An 18,740-nucleotide genomic window follows, 5' to 3' on the forward strand; every position below is an offset into this window, starting at 1 on the left:
AAGGGATAGATGAATGGATTTTGAAAGGATTTTTTCCCATTATCTTTAGATTTGAATTTCTGATAATCAATCTGAGTTTCTAACATGTAATATTTCACTGCTTGCCTGATAGTCGTCATGCTTACCTCATAGCTATGGTCAGGTTTAGGAACAGCAACTTTAGAAACAGTGAAATGCGGTATTGGAGATGGTGCAAGCGAGGTGTCCACATGAGTTGTTGTAGTTTCTGTACTTCTTTGGATCTACAGTGACCAACAGATTACAGGTTGAGGGATGACAACCAAAAACTTATTCCTGTGTTGAGACAATGTTTTTCAAAAAGATATCTAACCTGTGAAACCTGAACCCTATGTTCATCGGAAGCAATTTGAGAGGAACTGGGAATTTGTAGCGCTTCGGTTTTCATGGTCATGGTGATCGTTTTGGAAGCTTGAGTGTCCAGAGCCTGCCGTTTTAAGTCAGGCTCTAAGATCTCCTCTTCTGCGTGGCCCTCCTCTGCCTGTGCAGGCTTTCGAATGCGTGCTAGGTCAACTGCAGCAAGGACTGTGGCCACTGCCTCTGCCTTTTTGCCACCTTCAGCCTAAGGAGAACATTTGTATTCCAGAGCACACGTTACACATGGCAGTTGAGACGTGTGGAAAATATAAAATTATATATTCTAATAAAATTATCTTGGGCGAGAGCTGCAGTGTTAGCAGGTTGATAAGTAATTCTACTTACACTCGTTAAACATTGTACAACACAATGCTGAACAGTTTTCCAGACTGAAACCAATGTTTTCCAAACTGAATATTTTATAGGAAAATGAAAGCTAAAATTCAGTCATCTAGGTCAATGGTCTTCCATTTTTTTTTAAAGTGAGAGCTACTATAAGAAAGAAAAAAATTGGGGGAGCTACTGAGACCGGGGCAGGGTCCCTCTTGGCAGGTTTGGCGGGTTTAGGTCTTGAAATTGATTAAGAATCTCATAAAACTCTTTCCTATTTTAAATGTGTTTTTGCAGCATTCAAGCTATAAGAGCAGAAAAGAGGGTGACGATCCAGAAGTATTTTACGCTTTAAACAATAACCAGTAGCACAACGATTTGCAGTCTTTCCATAAAAACTAAGTTTTGAGAGGTGGAAGTAGCATTTAGTGGAAGATCCTACTAAACAAAGCATATACAATTATGTGAGACAATGCAAGTAATATGAAAAAAAGCAATGGATGATTTGAGAGTCGATAGCTTGGGCTGTTCCGCGCACTCGTACAGCTTGTGATACACGAGGGGCTCCTATTGCAACAAAGTGAAAGTAAAGCTGGAGCCAATGGGAGATACATTGTTGAGCATTTTAAGCATTCGCCACTTGTGTATTCAATTTGAATATCTTGGAATATTCTTGGATATTTCTGGAAAATATTCAAATTGAGGCAGCATGGTGGTGCAGTGGTTAGCACTGTTGCCTCACACCTCTGGGACCCAGGTTCGAGTCTCTGCCTGGGTTACATGTGTGCGGAGTTTGCATGTTCTCCCCATTTCGTGGTGGGGTTTCCTCTAGGTACTCTGGTTTCCCCCCACAGTCCAAAAACATGCTGAGGCTGATTGGACTTGCTAAATTGCCTGTAGGTGTGCATGTGTAAGTGAATGGTGTGTGAGTGTGCGCTGCTATGGGCTGGCCCCCCATCCTGGGTTGTTCCCTGCTTCGTGCCCATTGCTTCCAGGATAGGCTCCGGACCCAGTAGGATAAGCGGTTTGGAAAATGGATGGATGGATATTCAAGTTGAACTGCAAATGCCTCAAAAATGCTTGAAACAAGATGTACAAACAATTTGGAACAGTACATTATGTATGATTCTAGTAGGCAAATGAAAAAAATTTTGGCATATATTTTTCATTATTTGTATTTACTAATTTAATATAATATAATATTATATATATATAAAAAATCTATGAATTTATATTTTTATATATGTATATGTATGCATGTGCGGTATGTGTCTGTGTGTGTGTATATATAGCTGTGAGAAAAATTAAGAGACCACAGCAGCACAATTTCTCAGTTTTTGGGTATGTATCTACTTCCTGCATTATGGGACTGCTTCTAGAAGCCTCGATGCTCTTTCCCAGGGCTCTGGGAATTCGGCCAATCCAATACTTGGCAATTCTAGTTAAGTATTGGTCAAAATTCACAGAATGCACAAACTATTACACCGAATACAAAAATACTCTTCGTCATGGCGTAATCCTGCAATTTGTATCGGGAAAACAGCAGCGTTTTGGAGGGGGTGGCATTCCTGTGACATACGTACTATGAGGGACGTGAACAATGATGGAGTGCCCGTGCCTTATGGAAAGTTTGTTGAATAATTTGGTAGTAAGAGCAGTAGGGAACTTTTGGAGATATTTAGAGATGAGGAGCTGCCTAAATTCTGTCTGTAAAGAGGTTAATTATGATTTGTCTAGATACTCGGATGAACAGCAGGAATGCTGTACAACTTCCCTTTTTTATAAGTGTACTAGTAATTTTATAAGTAAGGCCTCTCCCAATATATCAGTGCTCTGGCAGAGAGATTTAGGCATAGATATAGAACAAGGGAAAGGGCTGAACGTTTTGGCAGGTTGTGGCAAATTCGTGATGGAAGCAAGTATAAAATACTGCATAGGTACTATCATACACCATTACGACTGTAGAGAATAAAGCTGTTGAATGATAACAGGTGCTGGAAGTGCCGAATGGAGACCGTAACTTTTTTGCATTGTAGATGGGATTTCCCTCTGATCAGGCATTTCTGGGTTGAAATTTTAAAGATACTGAGTAGCTGGTATGGATCAGATTTTTCTCTGTCCCCAGGGCTGTGTTTTCTGGGGGACAGATCTCAGATGCCAAATATATCGAAGAATTTATTTTCAGTTATTATTACTGGTTTAGTCACTGCATCCCGAATAATTTTGAGGCACTGGAAAACAACTAGAGCCCCAGATGTAAAAGAATGGATGGGGGCCATGGTGAAAATATCGGCTTAGGAGTGTATGCTTATTAGATAGAATGAAGATTAAAATGAAACTGATGTAACTTCACTATGGGTTATATTTTGAACTCATATGAAAACAACACAGTTTGTGCTGTGTAGGTTCCCTCATCCCCACTCCCAATAATGTACACTTAATATTTTAATTTGAGAGCCATGTCTGTTGCACAGGTATGGGTATAAGGGTGTATTTTTGCTGATATATGTTATGTTCCAGACCTTCCAGAGAAAACCAATAAAGACTTCAATGCAAAGAATAAATACATTTTGAACCTGGAAGAATCCCGCTGCTCAGTGTAGCCTTTTGGCAGCAGAAACACGGTTAAACCAGAATTTAAAAATGGAGATTTGTTTAAAAATATAGAGTGGTCTCTTATTCTTTTTACCACGGCTGTGTAAAATTGAAATACTAAAGTAAAAAGAGGATGGGCTGGCCCCCCATGCTGGGTTGTTCCCTGCCTCGTGCCCATTGCTTCCGGGATAGGCTCCAGACCCCCCGCGACCCAGTAGGGTAAGCGGTTTGGAAAATGATGGATGGATAAAGTAAAAAGAGCTCTTGTATCGGAATCTGTATTCATTTCGGCAGTTGTGTATCGGAATCGGATTGGAACTGAAAAAATGTGGATTGGTCCATCCTTAAATAACTTACGTAATTCCTAGAAGTTGTGTGAACAGCCAACAAGAAGATTCTTCTTGATAATAAAATCCAATAGTTCGCATTTCATTCATCCAAACATGCAGACATGTCAATAGGCCACCTAGGTTTCCTTACCTCTTTCGCTACAATCCCAGTTACTTGCTGCTGTACCCCATAGCCTTCCCACCGTTGCTCCATTTGCACTTGAGTGGTAGAGGTCTGGACACGTGAGGCACTGGCAATCATGCTAGTATAGCTGGATTCAGCTACATAATCTCCCTGCTTCCAGGGAGGGAGGACATCAGAGCCTGCCGTAATCTGCTTGCGGGTCATCAATGGAGATTTGACTGGTCTGATAGGGGAGACTGACAGCCTTGTAGAGGGAGACACTGACCTGTAAAAACAAGCAAACTTTCCTATAAATTGTAACTTCTTTCAAAGGTATGTTTACTAAAGAAAAGTACCGTAGATGTAAAATTTGTATATTTTTTAAATTTACTGCATACAGTGCAAGGGAAAAAATAATAATTTTCCTGATTTCTTCTGTTTTTGCATATATGTCACACATAGTTGTTTCAGATCTTCAAGCAAAAATACAAGACAAAGACAACCTAAGTAAACAAAACAGTCATCCAAGAACAACTGGCCCAATGTGGAAAAAGTAAATATATTCTCAAAAAACAAATTAACCAAATTTAATTCATAATTGTATTCAATTAGACTAGACATGGCCAGGCTTAAATACTGCCAACCTTGCTAAATCTAAACTTCAAATTTAAATAAGATTCAGATTTAAATTATTAATCTTAATTTCCCAGGGGAAAATTCTGATGAATGCATCACAGACAAACAAACATACTGTATGCTGCCAAACAGGCAAGGTACAAAGACAGCACACATAGTGCAAACAAATAATTTGAAGTATGTTAAATGTTTCATTTGGAAATTTTGGAAGAAATGAGAAACAAACTAACTGCACTAGACAGAGCCTAAGTGTCTATGCGACTAAGGCCAACTTAATAGGCTTGTTGTGGGAAGTGAGTCTCTCCTGGTGTGTGACGGCTTTCACATAAAAACTGTATCAGGTCAAAACGACACAGGACAGATACATTTTCATTGTCATGCGGTATTCCATAACAGTGAAGTAATGGGTGCCATGTACTCCCAACTGATATCAATGTACTGAATAAGGGGGGAGAAATCCTGTCCCCGCCCCCTTCTCGGACACTATAATCTGTTACAGTTTCCCATTCACACTGGAGCAGTGCCAGAAAGTTACTACTTATGTTACTAGGTCACCAGGGGATAGATTAACAGATAGACTTTACAATTTTGCTCACATTTCCACACGACACCATAACAGTGAAATAGCGACATTTAAGTGGGTTACAGTGTGCGTGTGCAAATGAGATATAAGAGCAAAGAGACAGATAAGTCATTGCCCCCACCTAGCTAAATGCTTGCTCTGTTTTTTCTCATCTGTTTTTGTTTAACCTGGAATTTAAAATGTGTGCAATATTATAAATGTTAAGTAACATTACTTACATTAAATGTATAAAAGATTAATTTCCCAGGTGACTTGGGAGAAGAGGATGCATAAGTTAGAATACCTTGATTTTTTGCTTGCGTTTCATTTTAATTTACAGTCGGTAGTTGCTGTGAAAAAGTGTAGTCTGGTGAGTTGTGAACAAAACAAAAACAGAAAGAAAATAGACACCTCCCCTGTCATTTAATTTGAATTGAACTTACTATGCTTGGAAAAGAATGCTCATTTTATTAGAGCTGTATTAGAGCATCTGCTATATGCTAACATAATATAGCCTATTAATGCCAATACCCAACTGAATACCATAGTGTGTGCATGGGGGATGGTGCTAGAAACTGGGCTATTGTGTGTGTGTGTGTGTGTGTGTGTGTGTGTGTGTATACAGATGAAGCCATCTCAATTTTCCCCTCCAAGCCGGCTGTCTGCCAAAAGCCAGCCAGAGGGAACAACCCCCCTCCTTCTGGGGGTGTGCCTAAATTCTCGTCTAAACCCGCCCATTTATTCACTTGCAGGGTGTTACCATGAGATGGCGCTTTCTTTACAAAAACAGATTTTAGTTGTGGTCACGAGTTTACATACACATATACAACAGGTATGAACCAGAATATTTTGGTAGCCATTAGCAAGCCTCTGGCATAATTCTGGCTGAATATTTGACCACTCTTCTTTGCAGAATTTGTAGTTCATTTAAACTAGTTGGGTTCCTTGCATAGACCTGGCTTTTAAGCATGACCCACAAATTTTCAATAGGGTTGAGATCGGAGGTACTTCACAAAGCAGGATTTCTTGCTTAGCTGAATAACTTGTTGGAGTTAAGGTAAACTGAAGACACAGCCAAAGTTTTTACAGCACCAGAGACAAACAGGACTAGGTACTTGGCTAGCGATCTTGCCGGTACATACTAATGCAGCGCTATGATATTATACAGTACATACAAAAACACCTCTGAAAGGCAAAGCATGTGCTTTCTATCTCTTCCTTCAACCAGACAGGAACTGTTTTGAAGCTTGGCATGCTGATCAGGAGTGACAATTTACATAATAACATAAGGAATTTACAAACAAGAGGAAGCCATTCGGCCCATCAAGCTCGTTTGAGAACTTAATAGCTCAGCAACTAATAGCTAACTAATTTATTGTTCTAATATTCATTTATTGTTTTGTATTTTCCTGTAATTTAATGTGATTGCACATTCTATACATCAACATTTAATCTGTTGCATGTTATAAACTGTAAAAAGGTTAGTATTGTGTCTTTTCTTACAGTTTTTTTCAATTGCTAAGACAAGGTAGTATCCAGTGTATTGTCTCTTCACATACATGATCCATCCTTGGCATTGCTCTGGAGAAATATCTTGGCATCCAGCATTCATTGTTTGATCTTGTGTCAATTGACATCATTTGTTTATATTATGTGGTTTTTACAATCTATTTTAGAAAGGATCTTGACAGTAATTTAGTAAAATGACACATTTCAGTTCTGACTGTATGAACTTATGTGCAAAATGGCCTCTGAAAATTTAATGTGAATGAGACAGGAATCCATGACTTTTGAAGCGTTTAGTCATTGATTGCATTTTGTATGAAAGCAGAGCGAAATGATTAACAGTTTAGCCCACCTAAGCTAATGTTGTGGTGACTGTATGAAGGGTTTTGAGAAAGCAACTTCAGTATTGCAGTATCTGTCTTAGCAATTGAAAAAAACTCAAATTCACACTGCCTTTCCAAACTGATTGGTGTGAGGAGCAGTGACAGACATTCCAGACTGATGGGCCATTGACAGTATGCAAGGTGTGGTGACTCCAAAGTCACTTCAAAGTTGTAACACTTTCGTAAGCAAACCTCATACAATTCTTTGAATGCCTGAAAAAATGCCCTTCATGTTTGTGTAGCCAGCCCCTATGTATATAAGCTTCAGAGCTCAAAAGTCTTGCCTAGAAAGGTTTATAATGTGATTTTTTTACAATTTGTCAGTACCACTGAAAATAGGTTTTTGAAAAGTGTATGTTTAAAGTAGATTTTAACAAAAAAAATGAATAATCACATTTTAAATTATCTCAGATTATTGGTGCTTGGAGTTTGTGCTGAATAAAAGCATTTGTAGCACTTTGGAATAAATGATTTTTAGATAAGGAAGTATTTTACAGTTTTTCTGAATTGCTGAAATATTAAAAATCATTTTGGGAACAAAACTGCAAATTGCCAAAAGTCATTTATTGAATCAGTCACTTGGCAAAATTTCTTAAATTTCACAGGCCATTTATTGCAGTGCAGTCAGTTTATTAATGAAATTGGAATTTTGTCTAAATATAAGAAAATTATACTTGCTTAGATTTTTATTTTTTGCAGTGGATTTACAATACCTGATTTCAGGTAAGTCACTTCAGCTTTCATAATCACTGCTCTCCCTGGTGGATGGATAAATCACTGCAAGTACCTTACACACAAACAATTAAGGGGCGGATCATGCCGGCCCCCTTGTTCATCATCGTGGGGGATCTCATTACAGTCAAGGTCCCACCCAGGACCCAGCAGGGACCTGTCATGGACCAGTCAAGGACCAGCCAAGGTCCCATCATGGAAACGGGAAAATTCAAGTGGCTATATCTACGTGTGTACACAAATATACAAAAACACGAATTGTCTGTTGTTCCATATTACGTTACAAATACTACATATGTTTTTTTTTTTTTTTTTTTTTTTTTTTAAGATATTGCTCAATACTTGTTCCAGACTCACCTGACAGGAGGTGGAGTAGGTCCTTTAATATGCCTCACAGGAGAAGGTGACTGTTGACGTGCGCCTGCAACTTTTGACACTAGCGAGGATGTTGGGGACTTTGAACTTGGCTTTGGGGCGACAGATGGAGGAGCCTTGTGTAGCAGTTGCTGAGCAACAGCACCTTCATCCACAAGCATTTCCATCATAGTGGTGGCTGTAGCCTGATAATAAGCTTTCGCTCTCTGTGAAAGAACAGTCCTGATTAGTAATGTATCTCTTTATCAGTGTCTGAATTCAATCTTTAGTTTTCAAAGCTTACCTTCTCTACTCGTGTCTGACGAGTCTGAGAAATATGAGCAGATGAAGTGACAGTCTTTGACTTCTTCACGGGAATATCCTCCTCTTCACCTAGATGACAAGATATTGGAAGGACATTGTAAAATGCGTTGTAAATTATTAGAATAAATTAGAGAATTATGTATTTATAACAGGCCAAAAAAAAAACACAGTGCACACACTAAGACTGGTACTAAAATAACATGCTAGCATGTCATATAGAAATATAAATATTACCTTGAACCAGCAGTTCAGCAGTAGAAGTAGCACGCCCACTACTATTAGTAGCATTGACGGAGTATGTTCCAGAATCTTCAGGAAAGGCCTCAGCAATTAACAAACTGTAACGGTCTCCTTCTTGAACAATTTGAAAGTCAGCAGAGCTCTGAATCTCAGCTCCCTCCCTGTAGAACTTCACCACAGGTGTAGGGATTCCTGTAACGCGTACATCCAATCTTACTCGGCTTCCTTGTCTCACAGTCATACTCTGTAATCTTTGAGTGAAGTTTGGAGGTGCAGTTTCCACTGTAAAAACAATAGAGGTAAGTCAATACTTTTTCTAAATACCACATTCTTGTATTATATGTATCATAAGTTGTATATAACACTTTGGCCTGATTTGACTATTCTTACTAGTTGGCTATCTATTACATTTCATTACATGGAGTATTCTAAGGTCTACACAATCAAATAGAAGGTCGTTCTTTCTAGTGGAGCAATTTTTTATGTCTAGATATGATTAATCTTACAGAAATCAAGGTGAAATTAAGGTTCTTCAAGCTAAGATCACGTTGCACTGTTTCATATTACCATACTAATACTAATCTACTTCTATTTGCAACCACGGTTCTTAATTGTTCTCAAGCTATTGAATCACTGAATGAACATTAACTACTCTTCATTTCAAACTTTTCGATAATATTTACTGATATAGGACAACGTATTGATTCAATATATAGAATCTTCCACTCATTCACCTGTAGCAAGTAGTTCTGCGGTGCTAGTGGCTTGTCCGGCACCATTGGTGGCTCGTACAGAAAACCTTCCACTGTGTGCCGCTGTCACAGCGGGGATCATCAGAACAGCGCGGCCATCGCTGAACGAGATCTGCGCGCCGGGCAGAGTAGCAGCAGAAAGCACCTGGCCATCACGAAACCAGCTCACCTCAGGAACCGGAACACCTGTTAATATACCATTTATCATGACAGGTCAATTGTAATGACAAGTGATAGCACTTATACAAAACATTTTCTAAATTTATATAAAATATTAAACCTACATTAATCTAAATACATATGTTCTAATTTCTCGATTTTATTCATTTAAATTTCTTTGTTAATGCGGATGCCTCCTTACCACCAATTTGAGCCTCAAACGTTGCAGCACTACCCTCAAGTGCCACAACGCTTTGAAGAGGTTGTATGAATGTTGGTGCCTGAGTAGACATTGCGTTCGGCCCGCTGTGGGAAAAGACAAGACTTATGAGTACAATATTACAACACTTATTTTAAGAAAAACCTTTTCGCTTAATTAAGGGACAAGTAAATGCAACTGCGAGCTTTAGGGTTTGGGTTAGCTAAGAATTTTCTTCAGGAGAGAATTCTGGTGGTCGGGAGTATTCCCACTGGTCCCATTCATTTTTGAATGCAGTACAAGTGGGAACTGACTGACTCGTTTGTGGGGGGGGGGGGGGGGGGATGCCACAGAAACAGCGAAATAAACAAATACTGCTCAAATGTATTTTTTGATTTTATCAAACTGTTATATGGAGTAATGGAGTTCCATAAAAAAGAATAAATCAGTAATCATAAATCTGTTATCAGTAATGTATGAATTTTTAGTTAGTGGAATTAGTAGTCTCACGTGTGCATGTGAAGTGGAGAGGATGCTGCCGTCGCATGTTCGCCGCTTCTCCCTCTGAGTCTGTTACTATTTAATTTCTTTTTATTTCTATGCTTGCCAAGTTTGAACTTTATTTTTTATTATTCTTTCCTCACCCACCAGTGCATTTATGGAAATGCTCCTCTTTACTTAAAAGAACTGATAACAACTCGAACCACAACACGACCCCTCTATTCTTCACGATTAAATCGCCTCCATCCCTCCAGAAATAAACTCAGCATGATGGGCGGTCAGGCCTCCCGTGCTGCTGCGCCTGGCCTGGGGAATGCCCTTCCTGACACTCTCAGAGCAGCCCAATCTACTGAAAGTTAAAAAAGGACTCAAAACCTTCCTTTTTAGCTGATTTTATCATTCCTATTTTTTTTGCTTCATACAGTAAAGTCCCGTCATGGTGGACTCGCTTATAACGGAATATTGTCTATAACGGACGAGGTCCAGTGAACCATGGACTTTTATATATGGCCATGCAGTAATCGGGTTTCCTTACAACATATTTCGCAGAAACTTTTAAAGTTATCTGGTTGCCTTAACTTTTTTGTGGAGTAGCCCCTTATAAGGAAAACTGGGTTTATCTATCTAACAGTCTAACCTTCCCCCCACTTTGTTTTTAAACCCAAAGGCTCACCATCATCGTGGATGTTTGGTAATAAATGCTGACAAGAAATGTACATGTACGTAATATAAATGAATGATGCTAAATGATTAATTGATGAGTAGTCAATACATTATATAACTTGAGGTACTGTTTTACTCAAAACTCCGACATAATTGACAGAAAATAACAAATAATTCATTTGCTATCAATGCTTGCATTACGGAAGGACTGGCATTATTAGGCGACACTGCAGTCTTTATTGGAACGGATTTGTTTTTTAGAAACTCTTAATACTGTCTCGCCTTAAGTTTTGCAATCAAATTTGTTGTGTTGAAATGTTTGTCCTCCTCGTGAAATTTTAGCAGAGTAATGTTTATAAAAAATTCATTTCTAGCATAGTTTTCACTAACAAAGTAAATCCACATAGCTTACATTTACGCGGGTGTGCAAAGCAGTATGGGCCACCATTTTAAAGGGAACTTTCGGCGGTAAATATCGGCTCATGCTTAACAAGGGGCAGACGGCTGATTGTTGCTCTACCAGCTGATACCGATCATTTTGTCGATACAATCAGTGCATCTCTAAAAAAAAACAATTAAATGCATTTATCTCCTTATTCTTTTACACATGTATTATATTATGGCACTTCTATGATAATAGAAGTACTGTAATTCATGTTTTTAAAACAAGGCGTTTAGCAGTCCAAATTGCCATATTGTGGCTAATCCATTACCTCTTCAAAAAATGTTTGCATATCACTGCAATTTCCCAAATACAAACAATTAAGAATACGAAAGCTGTCACATATGACATGCTCATCAGTTGCGTCATGGTTACCTATTTCATTGTTTAAAAATATTGTTACATTAGACACACAGCTATCTTTCAGCAGTACTACGGTATGACGTATATTAAAAAATCATACTACACCGTAATTGGTAAATCGGATGAACAGTATACCACCCAGCGCAATTCCAAAGACTGCAAAATGTATGTTTACTAGGAAATATCACACGACTGTCAATACAAAAATATACAATTATCAGTAAACACACAAACATGTGGAAGGTTATATCACTGGACCAGGATCCACAACTGTTTCTGCACCCAAAAGCTGCATGGTACTAACGATTCCTTCTACTTCTTAAATAGTTGCACTTTCAGTCACGTGATAGCAGCTAGGTCTAGTAAATATATATGCTATTGGTTTAATCATCCTACCTAACAAAACGTCCTAGCCTTGGTCTGGCTTACCTACATAAACGTAAGTATTATTAATAGAACACCTATTTTTATTATTTTTGAAAACGAACTTCAACGATACCTCCAAACTTTATGCTGCTCTAATAATTCTGCTAAATTAGCATTAGGATGCCATATCTTCCACCGGATTAATTTCACAAATTATCTACAAGTTTCACAAATGCCGTGTATAAGTGCATGCTGTGTATAAGTTTACTTGTGTACTTCGACTGCAAGTTGAAATGGATCAAGCTACTTATTTTTGTGGCTTTAGAGCATTAAGATGTTCCACTGGCATAGAAAAATGATATTGGCTTATATTATTATTATTTTCAGTTTCACCAGTGTTAATGGGCCCTGCATGTGCTTGTGATTTTGTGTAATTATATTTCATATTGGAATGGAACGCTATTTTGAAAATACAACTGCAGGTAAATATTAGCAGAGGTGGAAATTTCAGGTCCGGAAAGTAAAAATCCAGACCATGTTTTTGTTTCAACCAACCAGCTGCGTACTCTGTGACAGTGAATCTTCATGCGCAACTGGTTGGTTGAAACAAAATCCTGGTCTGGATTTTTACTTTCCGGACCTGAAATGTCCACCTCTGAATATTAGGAGGTAGCGGAGTGGGGTTTTTTTGGCTGCTTTCATGTTCCACTGTAAGGAGAAAAATAAATGATTTCTTATGGATGCAACTCGCTCCTAATCGTGAGTAATGCTGAATCGCTAGACACCGAAAGTCAGAGAGACGAACACGGCAAGCAGGGCTGCTAACTCTCACGCATCTGGCATGACACTCGCAAGCACTTACGGCAAATCTATATCATTCCATTATAAACCTGAAAATAGTGACATCAGAAACGTTGGGGTAGTTTGCAGTCCCTATAGAATATTTACAAGATAATTAAACAGTTACAGACATGTAAATGTCTGTGTATATGTGTGTGTGCAGACATTTCTCGAATTGAAAATCTCTGTCCAGCTGACCAACATTGGCAACGTCGTTGTGTTTAACAGTGGTTTTAAAATGTCGAACATTTCAATGTGATCAGCATGCAATCTAGTTTATTTCTTTGAGATACAGTATACTGGGATTTCAAATATTGGGCTGGCTTCAGCTCCCATTTAAGCTGATGATGGACTGGAAAGTTTTGCCGGACCTTGGCAACGCTGCAAAGTGTTGTTTGTCAGTAATAACCGTTTGTTAAGAAATTCAACGTTATTCCATTTGGGACTTTTATTTTGAAAGATCGCGGACTTTCAAATCCCAGCCAGATTTGAAGTTAATTGCGCATTATATTGTATTTAGTAATTGAATAAGCGAGGTATGTATGTATTTTCACAAACACACACTAATTTGTGAATGTGGGGTTGCCTGTTTTTATGATGTTTTAATAGAGTCAATACAGAGAAGATCTGTGAATAGTACCATGTAGTAAAGTATTTCAGTCTGTTGACTCGTCCTACCTGTAGTTTTCACAGTTGATATAATAACGTTATTTACACTACCCAGATGCACTACTTTTTTTAGTTAATTATGTTTGTATTTATAATTGTAATTTTTTATTAGTCATAAAAATTAGATACCAAAAACACTATTTTTACTAGGAAAAAACCACTTGATGTCTATAGCTTAGACCCTCCTAGTTGAATTTCTCTTTAAGATATCTTTAACAAATGTAAGTGTCCGTTTTAGCCTTAAATAAGTTGGTGGGTGTCATGGACTCGGGAGGTTCTGGCATGGGCATGAGGCATGGTTCAAGCAGGAAGGAAGGTGTATAACACCCTTGTGGCTCACAGGACAAACGGGGTTTATTAACAGACCTGAAAACACGGGGAAACACTTGCAAAACAAAAACGGACCACAAGGGGTCAAAACTAAAATATAACAAAGACTAACTACAAATGGATCAGGGCAACAAGGAGCAGGTGGGCAGGCAAAGTGCAAATAACACAGCATTCAACATGACCTATAACGATGACCCACCAGGGAACAGAACTGCGGCAGGAATTTAAGTACAGAGGGATTCCAAGAATAACACAGGACAGGTGGGAACAATTAACAAGGGCTGGCAAAACGGGCAACAGGTGAAGCAACTAATTAACTCAAAAAAACTCAGAAACAAACAGGGAAACTAAGAACCACCAAAGAAACAAGGAAACGGAATCTGAACACAGAGACAATAACAAAAGCGGGTAAATCAGAACCAAGGCAAAGCAAAAAAATCCAAACTGAAAACAAACCACAAAATCACGGGAACTAGAAAAACTGATGAATGAAATGCTAGGGAACAAAATACAAATATAGAGAAGGCAGGATTTGACCACAGGACTGAGGAGATTAGAGAGTGCCACATGCTCAGCTCATTGAGCTATGCAGCCATTTGAGAAGCAGAAGAAACACTAAAGACTGACAACAGGGAGGACAGGATGTCCAGCGACACCTGTTGGCCAAATGTGGAGGAGACATGAAAGACTCGGATAGTCAGGTGCTGACCCTGACAGTGAGACAGTATTTTAGATATCCGCATTGCATTTCTTACTTGTACAAACTGGAATATCAGGTATCTCTAATTAAATTCTTATCAGTACAAATGAGAATTTGAGATATCTAAAATGGAATTGTCCTCTCAAATGGAAACCGCAATACGAATGAATGGGAAAAGTGACATCATTTCTACTAGTAAGAATTGAATTACAGATGTCTGAAATGCTCATTTGTACTGGTAAGAATTGAATTAGAGATATGTAAAATGCCAGTTTGTACTAGCAAGAATTACAATGCAGATATCTACTATTGTCCTGCCTACTTACATAACGTTAAAAACAGCTTGCCATAGTTTTCTATGTTGAACACAAGAAATCTAAAACTTTACTAAATACGGGGGATATCATACAAATACTGGTTTATCATACAAAATACTAATCCTACCTAAATTTAAGCAGCAACAGGGGGCAGGTTATGAGCATTGATAATTAAAAAAAATTGTTATAGTTTTAACCTTATTAAAATGCCAAGCTTTATGTATAATTCCCATATGAAATATGTGCAATTAACATTAATCATATTTTTCATTATGAATTTTCCCTCCTGCTAAATGCAGACGTGACATTATCATCAAAAGGGCAAACATTTGGACTAAATCCCTTCCTGGCAAGTAGCATCAGTTAAATTTAACCCGTGTGTCATTCGTTTAAATGACCTGCTGGTCTATGTCAACCCAAACAGTTCTCTATGTAGGGAAAAAGAAGATGTGAAAATAACATTAATATCATAATAAAATCATAAATTAATTATTCCTCATGCACAAGTAATTATTCTACATACAGTAAAAGCTAAAACGCAGTTTAACTATTAAATGTGACCATGTTTCCCCAATGAGGCTAAAAAGAAACAGGAGTAAAGCATTTCTTGTTGATATGCTGGCATATGAGGCCATAAATGCTGGATAATATTTTGTTAAAGAGTTCAACAACTGGTTTCTCATGCAGCCGTTCTAGAAAAAGATGCAGGTGGCGTCTAGTTAACAACAATGTCAACTGTTGAATTGAATCAAACCCACAAATAGCATCTGCATCAAATTCTGGAAACCACTATCAAAATCTGTATGAGTTTGGTATGAAATTAAGAAATAATGTATACATTAAATTATTTCACATAATGCAAATTGAAAATCAAATAAATTTAACCAGTTTATTCTTAATATTATTGCACAAGGTAATTTTTAACGGTCACAAAAATAGCTAAATCATTATCACTGTGAATAATAGAACCATACCAATTAATTCTACAATCCATGATCTTAACTAAAAACAGAACCAAGAAATGGTCTCATACTGTGATTGATACTGACTCATATATTCTATATGAAGAGCTATATATGCAAAACTACCAGTGCTGAAGAGAATAATGACATCCAATGGAAACTATTGTTCATGTGTAAAAAATGTTCTTTGTCTGAGGGATGGGAGTTATTTGGGAGGGGGCATGTCTGTTTCTAAAAATAATGTGGTCCAAGCCTGACTGACAATCAGCATGTGGCACATAGCTAGAGGTCCAGCTGATAGCTGCATGACTGATTCCCTTAAAAAGTCATCACATCCCAGTCGATGCATCAAACTAATGCTATCAGAAGCTATTATTGGTGTCCTTAAATAACTTGGATACGTCTGTACTGTGTTATGTGTATACTAACCTTCACGGATAAAAAGAACCTGCGTTCAGTAATTGTTGTATCAAAGCATGTTAAAATCTGTTTAGAATGTTTCATCAGTTAATCTGAAGGTTTCATCAGGTAGCTTCCCCATTTGATATTATATTGTGCCAGTCACAGTGATTGTTTTTTTTTTTACTGATTTTAGAAAATAAATTCAAATACACACAAATACAATGGAGACACAATGGAGAACTGCAGTATTTGTCACCCAAGTTTTATGGAGCAAAAGTTACTTACTTGTTGTCACAACGGAGCCTAGAAATGATGGGACTGAGCCCAGAAGTTTTATATCTTCCGGCACAAGCTCCTTATCCAGAAACGTTTTTCAAAAAATCCAATGTGAGAATGGGTTAGCCTCAAAATGACCCAAAAAACAAAACCACACAGTTATATCTGTGTAGTTTTGCTTTTCCCCTTGCAATCCCTACACCTGAGGCAAGGCTGGGGATGCTCCAATTGCTCAGAAATGTTAACACAGTTCCAAACCTTATATACTCGGTAACAAAGCAGCATCATCACTGTACTGGACTTCTCCATTGGTCGCCTCCCCAAGGGGATGTTGGGACAGAATAGCCATCTTAAACCTGACACCCGATATTCAGTTTTACCTTTACACTGATTCTAGTAACAGGTATTTAAGAGTTTCTTGTCACATTACTTAATAGTTAGCTGAGCCATGTGGTGGAACTGTGAAAAACACCTGACTCGCTTTACAAGTAACGCACTATGCAGCTTATGTAAATAGTGTCACTGTTTTGGCACAATACATTGCTGGTTGCGGGACACATTCCATTTTGCAAGGTCATGCAACTTCTCGAGACAAGATGGCATGGATGGACAATGCCGTTCACTAAATTAATCAAATGTAAATGCAAAGTTAAGATCATTTCATCATTGTCCCTTTTAACTATTTTAACATTAAATTAAAGTCACACTTTAACAGTTTAACTAATAGCATTAGTTATCAGGGAATTCAGTTAGTTTCAGCCACAATCTGACTGGATACTTTGAATATTACTTTTAATACTGGACATTGCGACATCATACATCAAGGAAATCATATTCTTACCAGACATACTTACAACGTCTCTTAAAGCATTATAAAGTAAAACCAAAAAAATATAAATGTTAACCTGCGGCAGGACAAAGAAGTATTCATCCATCCATCAGTCTTCCAGTTGCTTTTCCAGTACAGCGTTATGGGGAAAAAAGCAAAGATTAAAATTATGTAGAACTATAAAATACTATTAAATGCACATTTCAGTTAAAAAAGAAAAGTACTTTTTGGTGAAAAGCATTTACTTTGTATTAAAAGTACATTAAGAGGCAGTTTAGCTTCTGTAGCCCCTATATTCTCTCTTCCCCACTCTGTCATAGATGTTAAATTCTTTGGAAGGTTGCACAAAGAATCAGCTGTATTTTTAGCTCCAGCTATTGTTCCCCTTCAGCCTTCTATTTATGAAGTGTCAACGGCATCTGGCTTGGGATGCCTTAGTCACTTAGTCGCTTGATATATGACTATAGTTCAGCGGTAACATTGTCATTGTAGTTTTACTTATATCAAACTCTTTAACACACACTAGCTGTTTAAAATTACACTATGACACATTACGTTTGAATTTCAGCTTAAATTACAAACAGCAGTGTCTTACAATCATCAGATACACCTCTACAATGTTATTAAGAAACTGATGAATAATTACTTCAGTGACTTCAAATGGCTAGTAATAAGTGTTTCTTATTTATATTTCTAAAAAAATTTTAATATAATATAAAGTTTGTATAAACTTTCTGTTGTTAGTTTGTATGATTTGTAATTGAAATAAAGTATCTGTGAAGGAAAATATTGCTTATAAAATTAGTGTTGGTTACACTTAACATCACTTTACCATTTACCACTTTACAGATATACTGAGCTTTATATTGTCATTTTAGTGGATTTTATGTTAGATCGTCTATGTTAGCATCCAAAAATAAACAAATTCACTGTCAGTTATCTGCCATCTTCTCTACCTCTGATAATATGCATGTAATGTGATAATATGCATATATACTGTGGATAAAGATTTTAAGACCTTAAGGTAGAAAGAAAAATTTTAATCAACGGTAAAACTAGACAATTATCAAGATGAAGAAATTATCAATGACAATTTTTGCACTGGAATATATTGTTGATTATGTACTGAAATGTGATAGGTACCATATTCTCAACAATTTGGTAACTGGTTGGACAGTGGATGCTGTGACCAGATTATCAAGGGTAATAATAATGCCCAGCATTCAATTGATGCTAAATGATGCTTAGGGACAGATTTCAACAAGGTGTGTTCATTGCTAGAATCTATAATTGACATAAGTTCTCCATCCATCTTCCAAACACTTTACTTGGATGCAGTAAGAGGAAGGTCTGGAGTGTATCCCAAACAGCAAAGGGCACAAGGCGGGGGTACACCATGCTGTCCTCTCAGAGGGTACACACACACAATCATACATTATAGAGAATTTGGAGATGCTGAATAGACTAACTGCATGTCTTA

General features: G+C 37.6%; 1 protein-coding gene across 1 annotated transcript in view; it reads right to left on the reverse strand.

The window, feature by feature from the left end:
- Positions 1-17,678, reverse strand: part of ttn.2 (titin, tandem duplicate 2) — a 176,931-nt gene extending 159,253 nt beyond the window's left edge. Inside the window, exons 1-9 of the mRNA XM_048979907.1 lie at positions 17,337-17,678; positions 9,604-9,707; positions 9,225-9,428; positions 8,485-8,772; positions 8,231-8,319; positions 7,930-8,153; positions 3,781-4,039; positions 332-580; positions 126-242 (exon numbers count right to left, since the gene is read on the reverse strand). Of these exons, the coding sequence (XP_048835864.1) occupies positions 126-242; positions 332-580; positions 3,781-4,039; positions 7,930-8,153; positions 8,231-8,319; positions 8,485-8,772; positions 9,225-9,428; positions 9,604-9,707; positions 17,337-17,362 (1,560 nt within the window). The 5' untranslated portion in view covers positions 17,363-17,678. The remainder of the gene's footprint in view (positions 1-125; positions 243-331; positions 581-3,780; positions 4,040-7,929; positions 8,154-8,230; positions 8,320-8,484; positions 8,773-9,224; positions 9,429-9,603; positions 9,708-17,336) is intronic.
- Between the last annotated feature and the right edge of the window lie 1,062 nt (positions 17,679-18,740).

The sequence above is a fragment of the Brienomyrus brachyistius genome, chromosome 16 (assembly GCF_023856365.1).
Source record: "Brienomyrus brachyistius isolate T26 chromosome 16, BBRACH_0.4, whole genome shotgun sequence".
NCBI lineage: Eukaryota > Metazoa > Chordata > Actinopteri > Osteoglossiformes > Mormyridae > Brienomyrus > Brienomyrus brachyistius.